This window comes from Peromyscus eremicus, chromosome 7 (assembly GCF_949786415.1).
Source record: "Peromyscus eremicus chromosome 7, PerEre_H2_v1, whole genome shotgun sequence".
Taxonomy (NCBI): Eukaryota; Metazoa; Chordata; class Mammalia; order Rodentia; family Cricetidae; genus Peromyscus; species Peromyscus eremicus.
The window spans coordinates 59428683-59440726 of record NC_081422.1 but is presented as its reverse complement, the minus strand read 5'-3'; the positions used below and the strand labels follow the sequence as shown (position 1 = coordinate 59440726).

The following is a 12044-nucleotide window of genomic DNA, read 5'->3' as shown; positions in this document are numbered from 1 at the left end:
TTTATTTATTTGTGTGTGCATGTACACACATGTGTTATGGTGTGTGTACACAGGCTACAGAACAGCTTGCAGGACTTGGCTCTCTCCTTCTATCATGTGTTTTCCAGAGCTCAAACTCAGGTCACCAGGTAAATTTAATGTCCTTAGTGATATTACACAACACTGAAAGCCTGAGACTGAGGTTAAGTTGCTTAGCCTCCTAGATCCTTAATAGCTTAGGTAATATATAACTGTACACAACTGGTAATAGGACCACTCTCATAGGAACTTGTAAAGAATTAGTAGTGCTTGGAGAAACTCACTACAATGTGAGGCCCAAGAGATAGTAGCTTATTATTTGCATCATTATACAATCCATGACTAAAGTATCTTTTACATTAGCTAAAAACCAACCAACCAACCAAACAAACAAACAAACAAAAACAACGGTGGGGATGGAGAGATGGCTCAGCACTTCAGAGTGCCTACTGCTCTTGCAGAGGACCTGAACTCAGTTCCCAGCATCCAGTTGGGTGGCTCACAACAGCCTGTAACTCCAGGTTTAGGGGATCTATTCTTTCTGGACCCCACAGGCACTTGCACTCAAATGCACAAACCTACATACAGATAAACACATACACATCATTTAAAAATAATACATCTTAAAGAGATGCTAAAAATAAAAGAACCATTTTTCTAATAAGTCAATACTATGAGATAATAATTAAGACCACTAATGAAAACCCTTTAAAAACTATAATATGCTGTATAACTATATTACCTATATCAATGTTTTCTCTTCCCAGTGCCACAAGTGAGAGAAATAGTATTTCTCTATATAAACTCCTGTGGACCAAAAGACATGGAAAAAACGTTAGACTCCTTAGAGCGTCTATGTCCTCTTTTATGCTATGTAAGCATAAGCATGATGGAGCAAACTGGACGCATCTGGTTAGAGAAATAACCCATTCACCTGAGGGAAAGACTTACCGCTGTCTTTTAAAATGTGGACACTTATTCAGTGTTTCTAAAATCTGACTCATGGGCCCATAGACATCATTCATTTTAATGCTTTTCACCATACTTTTCAACAGTTCCTGGTTAAATGAGTTATCATTTTTTTGTAATAAATGAACCATTGGATACTTTTGAGCTATAAAAGAACAAAAGAGCAGGTGAAGGAAATGTTTTTTGTAGAAGGGAGAAATAAATTAAACAGCAACTAACAAGTGTTAAAGACGTTACAAGGCATTAAAAAACAAATGAAGGACAATAAGTAAAGAACAGAAGTTTAAAAATAAAAGAATGGAATAGGAAAGTAAGACAAACAGTGATAAAAGTAGGCCTGAGGAATTCTGTGGCCTCAAACAGACAACTAAAAGTAGTTTCCCTTACTACAGCCCCTGACGGAAACAAAAAATAAGTAATTGGGACAAACAATGTTCTGCAAGTCAAACTGTACAAAACACAAGCAAGCCCTTCACCACGTACAGAGCAGCCCTCCCAAACAGAACCAAGAGCTCAGCCCCTCCCCAGAAGGCAGCACTAATACATCAGTTAACACTCACTCTGAAACAGCAGAGTGCGGTTCTGACCTGGAAGACAGAAAGCACAGTGATGTAGAAGTCAATTATACACACTGAGGCCTTTTCAAGGAAGAGGAGATGACTCTCCTCAAGTGAGCATTCTATGACGTCACTTACTGTGGGCATTCCAGAGGATGTACAGGGGTTGCCCCGGATCCTGATGTAATTTCATGTTGTCCCATAACATCTGTATTAAAACATATTTGCTGTCTTCAGACATACAATGGCGGGGAATCTGTGTTGTAAAATAAAAGTTATTATTGATCTTTACATAATTTTGTAAATATTTTATAAAGCCTGTCTTAGGGTTTCCATTGCTGTGATAAAATATCACGACTAAAAGCAACTTGGGGAGGACAGGGTATTTGAGCTTACAACTCTTGGGTCACACTCCATCACTGAGGGAAGCCAGGGCAGGAACTCACGGCAGGACCCTGGAGGCAGGGACTGAAGCAGAGGCCATGGAGGAACACAGCTTGCTCATGTGCTCCCCATGGCTTGCTCAGCCTGCTTGCTTACAGCACCCTGGACAGTGGTCTGGGCACCAGATGCTTGCCCAAAGACCAACCTGATGGGGGCATTTTTGTCAACCGAGGTTCCCTCTTCCCAAATGACTCCAGATTGTGTCAAGTGGACATAAAACTAGATAGCACGAAGTCTCATAAAAAAATTTAAAGATACACACACAGGAAAGAAAAAAGAACAGAAAATTTCTTATTTTTACATATTTGATACCCACTGAAGGAAGACTTGCTGGGGTGAGAGGGTAATGACCTCTAAGCAGCAGATTTAACAAGGTACTTTAGGCAAGCGAGAAGGGACATCACACAGAGCTAATCTTGTCCCTGCTCAGAAGTCTACAGAAAAATAAATCTAGAAGGCCTGGTCCCTCCACCCACTATTTCTCAGTTCAAGGCACTTGCCCAGCTAAGACAATTATGGCTGAATTAATATCTCTGTCAGTCATCTATGATGTACTAGAAAAAAACCCCAAAAGCATATGCATGGTCACAGACAGAAAAACAAGAGAGAAGACAAAAAATTCCTGAGCTTAGAGACTGCACTTTGGTTGTCCATCATAAGAAAAGGTAAAAACACCCTTATAAAACAGCATATCAGGGCTGGGTAGATGGCTCAGTGGATTAAGTGCCTGGCACATAAGTGTGAGGGCCTGAGTTCAAATCACTAGAACACACATAAAAGCTGGACACAGTCATGTGAATGTCTATGATTCCAGCACCCCCATGAGGAGATGGGAGGTAGAAACTGGAGAATTCCTAGGATCTTGTGGACTGACAAACCTAGAATACACAGCAGAAAAGCAACAAAAAGACCCTGCTTCCAAACAAGGTGGGAAGTCAGTGCTAACTTCTGAGGTTGTTCTCTGACCACAGTATGCATCTGTACTCACATATACAGACAAAACAAAACAAAACCACATACAAATGTAAATATAAAATGGCTGAAGATGCATCTCAGTGGTGGAGCCCTTGCCTGGCATGTATGAAGCCCTGGTTTTGATCCTGAGCATTATTTTAAAAAACCCAATTAAATAAATAAATGAACATAGTAAGATTCAGAGTGAGGGATGAAGAGAACGGCAGTGCATACTTGCAATATGAATCAGATGCCCTCCAGAAAAGTGGTGCTCTTTCTTATTTTTGAAAGAGGTATGGGGGACTAACCCAAAAAGCTCTACTATAAGAGCAATTGCCAGATTACTCTTCAAGTGATAACAAAACTCAGTTATGTTTTAAGTTATTCTGAGAAGGCTAAAACCACAACTGTATCACAACTGTATCACTGCTAGTCTGCAAATCCAACTGAAGACAGTCGTGTTATGTGATGATTCAGATGATAGTGTAAATACCAAACATAAAAATAAACCATACTTTGTATCATTAGGAATATGCAAACAGTATGATGATCATTGCCTTTTAACTTTACTCTCGTACCTTTGAATACTTGTTACAATGTTCAGAAGAAAGAATCAATCCAGGCAAGTTACTGGGCAAGTCCAGACGTCTAAAATACCACACCAAGTTCCAGAAGACAATGGGGTGATGGTCCACAAAGTCTGCCACTGTTATTGCACGGTCACCCTCATTTTCCAACAAGCTCTCAAGTTCCTTCCACACCACTAAGGGACTAAGGTATGGGACAGTGACAGGGTCTGGACTTGGAAGGTGCCATTCTAACCCTAAAGAATCCTGTTGAATAAAATCATATATGACAAATATAAGAATGAGGATGCATTATTACTTTAAATTTAAAGCATACTTAAAAATGTCTATGATTTCCACATGTAGAAAGATAACAGAACTCTATCACAGGATGGGGTTCTTTGTGACAATAATATAATTGAAGCTAATAATGTTCTTTGGGACCAAGGGAACAAGATTGTGTAAATGATCAATTTACAAATGAGAAAAACACTCAAATACATACTGTAGTTCCTTGTAAAGTTGCTGGCAGGCTGCCTGTAGGGATGAGCTTCTGTCCTCCAGGATCGTCCTTATCCAAGGGGCCACAAGTACTAATGCTCCTGGCCATTGGGAAGAGTGGGCATTTCGACACAACTGTTTTTGATCTGTGAGCAGGGATCTGAATACTTCGAGCACAGGCATTTTCCTGCAGTTTAGATTTGCTTGGACATTTAAAAAAGAAAAATCTTATCAGTGCCTAGACTGTCTTATCTGACCTCATCTTATTTCATATCATCTTATCTAGAAAAACCATGCTGTTCTTTTTAGAATCAGAGCTGGACATAGCAAATTAAATAAAAGGAAATGTGCTATCCAGTCACCAACTAGGAAATAAGATATATTTTAAGCACTGTGGCAATTGAGCCAAATTTCCTTTATATCAAACAAATCTTCAATACTCAAGATTCATTTCATTTACTGAAAATATGTAGTGAGGAGATTTTACATAGCATCATGACTAACCCTTGAATATACACAGTAGAGAATATGGATACATACTCTTTCCGGAGTCACAGAGAGAGAGTGGAACACAAGGGACATATAACGAGAGAAGGTGAACACAGACTGTTTAACAGTCTAAGTATTTATGATCAATGGGTTGTGTTTGGCCCTGCCAGCAGTACATAGGCATTTTCTTTCTCTGCACATGCCGCTGACAACATGGCTTCACTTATTTAGCTACATATGGTGAATCTGGCACTTTTGCAAAAAAGAGCCCAGTTTCTGCATTTAAATATGTATTACTTATATTGGATTGCTATATATGCTTTTAATTTTCTAGTTCTATATCAGCTCCAACTTTTCTTACACTACTAAATATTCATAAACAGAAAATTAATATTCTAAAATAGAAGTTAGTATTAATTCTTAAAAAGATGGAGAGAAAGCTGGTCAACAGAATATATAATATAATATACGTAGTTACGTTCTCCACAGTCATACTTACTTATTTAGGTCATAATTCCCTTGAACAGAGAAAGTAGATGTGTTGAGACCAGAGGCTGATGCTGAAATGCAAGACTGCCTTGTTTGATTTGAGATGGAGGATGCAAAGTTCATGGTTTCTGTAGATGAGCTGGACTTCAAGAAATATCTAGAATGTGAATCAAAGACATTTTGAAAAAAAGGCATTTTAGGAAACAATATCCTTAGGCATAAAGGGAGAAAGGGCATGTTGTTACCTTCCAGGTCGTCTTAAATCTCTGATTTCAACATTCAGAAAGGGTAAGAAAAGATTTCCACAAAATGGGCACGTAGTATTGAGATTTGAATCATCTGCTGTCCAGCCAGCCATGATTTCCTCATCATGGACAAGACAATCACAAGTTCTACACCGAGAACAACTTGAGATGAGAACCTAGGGAAGAGAACATTTTACTAAGCAAGCTGGCCTGCATATACTACAAATTAAAATCCACTTTAGTCAAGAAGCCCATGGGAAAATGAAAGCTCACAAAAATTCTGACATTAATCAAAAGATTTCAACATGTACAGCCACATACTGTACATTATGACAAAGCTAGTATGGTACTGTAATGCTGCTGTTGAAGTTCGTAAGACAAAAATCCCCGAAGCCACAGAAATGTAAACTCCACATCAGTGCTCGTTATTTATTTTCCAGCTGAATCTAAATTTCTTCATGTAAAATTAGCATGAAATAGCAAACACATTTAACAAAATATTTGGAAGCAATATTTTTGAGAAAAACTGGGGAAAGTTTTTAAAGTATGAAAGTATAACTTTTCATTGAAAGAAAATGAGAAATCCTCATTTTCATTTGTCAAACTAACAAAGACTGAAAACCATGATGGAAGTTGACAACAAAGCCAAGCTGTTTCCTCACCTTCTTTAAGTTTGCACAACAAAATTGATCATGTTTATGATGCAAAACAAATGTTCAAAGAGAATGTATGCATAACAAGCTATAAATATAAGTGTTGACAAATTTCCAATAAACATAGAACTGTTCTAATAAACCAGCTTGACATCAATGACTTGAAATAACAGGTATCAAAAACCTTGGATGCAGCCGGGGGGTGGGGTGGTGGTGGGTGGGGTGGTGGTGGCACATGCCTTTAATCCCAGTACTTGGGAGGCAGAGACAGACAGATCTCTGTGAGTCTGAGGTCAGCCTGGCCTCAGAGTGAGTTTCAGGACAGCCAGGGCTACACAGAGAAACCCTGTCTCGAAAAACCAACCAACCAACCAACTAAACAAAAACAAAAAACCAGACCTTGGAGGTAATACACTTTCTGAAATGTCAGATGATACATACTCAACTTTGGTCACTCCAACAATGACCATCAATACTACAGAAATGGGCATTTTATACAAAGGTGCTCTCATGAGGAAAACAGTACCTCCATTGCATAGTTCTGGAAGATATTTGTATTACTGGTGTTGAGGGAAGATGCAGTTTCTGACTTTCCAGGTAAGGCAAACTTTGACAGAGATCCTGATTGAAAAAATAAAGAGCAAAACCATGAACACCCATGAGGAGCAATGTAAGAATCCTTTCTTCCATAAATTCTGATGAAAGACTAACTTGTTCAACTAAGCATTCTAAAAGTAATTTAGAAAAAAACAAATCAACAATGAGAAAGTCTCTTTCTTTCCTTCCTTCCTTCCTTCTTTCTTCCTGCCCCCGCTCCCCTGACAGAATTTTTCTGTTTAACAGCCCTGGCTGTCCAAGAACTGGCTATGTAGGCCAGTCTGGCATTGAGCTCACAGAGATCCACAGGCCACTGCCTCCCGAGTCACTGTCCCGCTGAAAAAGTCTTTTTCAATGAAAAAAAAAAATGGTGTAAAATACTAGCTCAGGGGATAGTTAAATGTGTTCAAGACCAGATTCTCCACCTCATTTTGATAACAGAAATACACATAAAAACTAAGCTGAAGTGTGTTCCTCACAGCAAAACACAGAAGTTGGTCCAACATGCTTAGTCAATGCATTTCTCTCTCTCCCCGTACATTTGTGTGCAGGCATGTGAGTGATCACACACAATAAATATGTGGAGGTAGAGGACAACTTGTAGAGTCAGTACTCTCATTTCACCATATGGGTCTTGGTGATGCAACTCAGGTTATCTGGCTTGGCAACAAGCATCTTTACCCAACATAATTTGTCATAATGACAAGAACATGGGAAAAATGCATTCTCACACACAGCTACTGAAAATGCAAAATAGCATGCCTCTGTGTGTTGTGTGACATTTTGTTTGTGTTCTGACAAATAAAGCTTGCCTAGAGATCAGAGGGCTGAGCTAGCCAATAGTTAACCACAGAGGCCAGGTGGTGGTGGCTCACAGCTTTAATCCCAGCACTTGGAAGGCTCACACCTTTAATCCTAGAACTTGGGAAGTGGAGACAGGATCTCAGCCCCCTTTTCAGTCTGAGGATCCAGAGAGGTAAGAAGTCACTAGTGGCTGCTCCTTTGCTTCTATGATCAGGTTATTACCCCGATATTTGACTCCTGGTTTTTTAGTGATAAGACTAATTAGGATCATACTTCATATGGCACCCAATGTGGGGCAAGAATTTCCACATAAAGCCTGAAAAAGCTTTAAGAAGGATTCTAAACACACAAAAACGGAGTCAAAACTTGGCTTCTTGGTAACTGCTTTTTCTTGGGTAGACTCTGTTTACTAGTGGTAAGCAGAGGCACTGTTCCTTTAAGAGATGGCTTCCTGACTCAGTGCTAGCAGCAAAAACTGCAGGGCTCTTTTAAAAGAGACAAACACTTAAATGGGGTTTATGAGCAGCAGGTGGCACACTGCTCAATGGCAGTGTGGACCCAGAAGCTCCCCTGAGTTGGGGAGGTGAACAAGGCTCTCACCAATGACTCTGCCATGAAGCTGGGCTCTTAGGGAACCAGGCAGGGCAGAGGCAGAGGTCCTATCCACACTGCTTAGCAGTTTAAAGGCTCATGTAGTTAGAAAAAGATAGAGATATGCAATAAAGACAGATTCAAATAAACAAACAAACCTCTAAACAGTTTACAGTATGTTTGAAAAATATGTGTAGGTTTGGGAGAGAGTAGAGAAAGGGTAGAAACAGTCATAGATTTAAAAAAATTATTTAAAAATAATAGTAAGGGCTGGAGAGATGGCTCAGAGGTTAAGAACACTGGCTGTTTTTTCCCGAGGTCTTGAGTTCAATTCCCAGCAACCACATGGTGACTCACACCCATCTATAATGAGATCTGGTGCCTTCTTCTGGCACGCAGGCATATATGCAGACAGAATACTGTATATATAATAAATAAATAAATCTTAAAAAAATAATAGTAAAGTTCTTAAAAAGGGAATAGAGTAATAAACAGTATAAGCCACATAAAGATGAACAATGCAGAGAGTCTACATTCTGTATTTTATTGTGTTGTCTTTGGATTTTTTGACTGTTAATGGGCAAGTGATAATTGCTGAGAGACATTTGATTGTGAAAGATACTGAATTAAACCAATTTATTTATTTTAAAAATATCTTGACTTCAAAATTTAAGTCAAAAGATATGTTACTTTGGGAAAGAGGTTCTGCTTTTATTTCCACAGGAAATGAGAGGCTCTGGATTCATTCTGGGCTAAGAAAAATCAGGTTTGATCAAGCAAGACTTAGGAAAAATTTCTGATGGGAGCAGACAGCCCAGATGATCCCACATTTCAGAGCACCCCTTTGCAGTTTCCTCTGAGTTCTACATCCAGAACAGCTTCAAGGCTGCTGGCTGAGATGATCCCACCTCACAGAATTCTCTAGTCAGGACTTGCCTATAATTCTGAATTTTCTCAGGGTCCCCCAAAGATTACTAGAACTCCCAATCAACAGGAAGTAATCTAGAGAACTATGTTCACATCCCCAAAAGATGGGTCATGGATATTAATTATCATTTAAGAGGAGGGGGAGTTAGGTACAAGTTGTTACTGGTAATAGTCAAGAAAAAAGCTGAACAAAGGAGATTAGATTCAGGGATCTCACTGTAAAAAAGAAAAGGGGGATATAGAAATGTGGTAACGCAAGTTAGGATAGAAAGTGAATTAGGTACAACACTTTGGACTCACCAGGATAGGACAGATAGAGTAATCTCTCTGATTTTTGTCAAATGTTAATGGACTAGACATCGTTAATGTAATTATTGCCCATATATACTATTACATAGTTATTGTTCTTATTGTATAAAGTTTTTCTATGTTAGTTAAAACCTTTGTTTTTTATTTAGACAAAAGGAGAAAATGTTGTGTGATATTTTGTTTGTGTTTTGACAAATAAAGCTTGCCTGGAGACCACAGGGCAGAGCGAGCCACTAGTCAACCATAGAGGCCAGGAGGTGGTGGCTGATACCTTTAATCCCAGCACTTGGGAGGCTCACACCTTTAATCCCATCTCAGCACTTGGGAGGCTCATGCCTTTGATCCCAGCACAATCAGGAGGTTGTGACAGGAATATAAGGCAGGTGGAGATAGGATCTCATCCCCCTTTTCGGCCTGAGGATCCTGAGAGGTATGAAGTCATTAGTGGTTGCTCCTTTGCTTCTATGACCTTTCAGGTCATTACCCTGATATCTGACTCCTGGTTTTTATTGATAAGACTAATTAGGATTGTGCTTCATCTATGAAAGGAACCTGGAAATACTACTTCAAGGACAAACTAGGAATTATCTCAGAAAGATACACTGGTTAAAAAAAATGGCACATATGTATTGTGGCATTATTCAGACTTGAAACTTAATGCTCAGCAGTAGGTAGTGGTTATAATAAACTGAACTAAGCCACTGAAAAAATAGATGAGCGGCATTCACTAGTGATGATCTGGTCAGAGAAAGAAACTATGGGTGGTTTAGTGCATGTTACCTTTTGAGTTTCAAAATAGCAAAGATATATAAAAAGACCCATATTTACATTTTCAAGTGAAAAGATAAAACAAAAAGTGAGAAAAACAGTTACTTCTAGAACAGAAGCAAATAATGTGAAGGGATAGGGGCAGAAGCCAGACTTCTCTGAAAATGACCTGCTCCCCCCCCCCCATTTTTATTTGTTTGTTTGCCATACAAATCTTTTAGATAGAAAAACAATTAAATCACAAAGAAGGAAAGACTGTGCAAATAAGCAGCATGACAGAAACTGGGCCAACCTTCTAAGGAAGCAGAGCTTCCCAGGCTTGTGCGGCTGACATCAATTCCCTTGGTCCCTGAAGTGGCACTGCTTTCTTGGGAGGAAGTGGCTCCTTCCAACTCATGGCAGACATCTTCATCTGTTAAAGAGGTAGATTCAGAATCCTGGGCTCCCACTGAAGAAAGACTGGTACGATCAGAACTTTGATCCTAAGAACATAATTATAAGCTTAATTTCCTTCACATTTAAAGATAATTATCTAAAAGTCACTTCTTAAATAGAAACAACTACCTACCACCTTCTACCCAGATGGTCAACATCATAACTTCTGCAAGAAAAACAACCAGTTTTACAAAGGCATACTACTCTGGATAACTATGTTGGAGTCCAACTCTCTCCATGTGTGTTTGCATTGTGTTAAGGTTGCATTGTGTTGAAGTAGGCATGTGTATGCATTTTGTTTAGGTGTGCATACATGTGTACAGCTCAGAGGAAATCTTAAATGTTGTTCCTCTGCAGATATCCACTTTTTTTTGAGGCAGGGTCTCTCATGGCCTGAAGCCTGCCAAGTAGGCCAGATTAGATGGCCAGTGAGCCCCTGGGATTTCTGACTCTCTATTGCTATAATGACAAGCACAAGCCTCTGCAGCTGGCCTTTAAAAAAATACTCATTATTTAAAGAAATACTTTATTTATATTTATGTGTATGGCTATTTTGCTTGCATGTATGTCTGAGCACAACGTGCACTCAGCACCCATGAAGGCCAGAAGAGGGCATCAGATCTTCTGGTACTAGAGTTACAGACAGGTGAACCTCCATGTGGGTACTGTGAACCTAACTGTAGTCTTCTCTAAGAACAGTGAGTGCTCTTAATCACTGAGCTACCTCTCCAGGCTAGCAATCTTTTTCTTTGACTCATAAATTACTTAGAACTTTGGATTTTTTGACACCATACTTATTAATAATTTTAGTTGGATTCTATTGTGGTCAGGAAATATGCTTTCATTAAAAAAATCTTATTGAGGCCAGACAGTGGTGGCGCATGCCTTTAATCCCAGCACTCAGGAGGCAGAGGCAGGAGGATCTCTGTGAGTTCGAGGCCAGCCTAGGCTACAGAGTGAGTTTCAGGAAAGGCACAAAGCTACACAGAGAAACCCTGTTTCCAAAAACAAAAACAAAAAAAAAAAAAACAAGAAAATCTTATTGAGATATAACATGCTATAACATGTTACATGCTATAACATTCAGAAAATAAATTTCACAAAAATTGACTTCAAAAATTCAAGAAAATTTCCTACTAAGATTTTAGAATTCAGTTAAGTTCAATTTTTAAACTCAATTAAATTTTTTATTTATTTGTTTTGAGGGGGTAGAGTATTTGCACACCATAGCAAAAGGGTGGAGGTCGAAGGATAACCTGACGGAGTCAGTTCCCCCTTTTACCATGGAGGTCCCAGGATGGAACCCAGGTCCTCAGGCTTGGTAGTGAGTGCTCCAACCTTCTGACCCATCCTGCCCTCAGCCCCGCCGGAAGTAAATTATGAAGTCGTATACTGAAAACTCTACAATGTCAACAACTTTTGTGTTCAGCTATTATAAGCGCTTTAGGGAACTTAGGAAGCAAAGGCATCCATTATGCTGGCAACTGTTTACAGTCATTTCTTCCTTCCTCCCTGAAGATGCAGTTTTTCTGTTTTCCTCAGCCTGGTCTCCCTTGATCACAGCTCACAAAGCAAGCCTGTTTTTCATTCACTCTTTCCCTTCTTTATCTGTGAGTGCCCCTATTTTACCTAAACCTGTGAAGAGTATTTTCACTGGATAGAGCCTCTGCATTGGCATGTCTTCTTTCAACATGAATTCTTCCCTTCATGGGTTTATGACAAAAACAC

General features: G+C 39.3%; 1 protein-coding gene across 3 annotated transcripts in view; it reads right to left on the bottom strand.

Moving 5' to 3' along the window:
• Positions 1–12044, bottom strand: part of Dennd4a (DENN domain containing 4A) — a 106070-nt gene that overhangs the window by 3949 nt on the left and 90077 nt on the right. For 2 of the 3 annotated variants that reach the window (XM_059268104.1, XM_059268103.1), the window contains 9 exons: positions 10174–10363; positions 6412–6506; positions 5233–5408; positions 4998–5144; positions 4014–4212; positions 3521–3775; positions 1683–1800; positions 970–1132; positions 761–825 (listed from right to left, as the gene is read on the bottom strand). In XM_059268104.1, the coding sequence (XP_059124087.1) occupies positions 761–825; positions 970–1132; positions 1683–1800; positions 3521–3775; positions 4014–4212; positions 4998–5144; positions 5233–5408; positions 6412–6506; positions 10174–10363 (1408 nt within the window). Of the gene's footprint in view, positions 1–760; positions 826–969; positions 1133–1439; positions 1575–1682; positions 1801–3520; positions 3776–4013; positions 4213–4997; positions 5145–5232; positions 5409–6411; positions 6507–10173; positions 10364–12044 lie in introns of those variants that run through there. The other variant, XM_059268106.1, reaches the window with a different exon arrangement.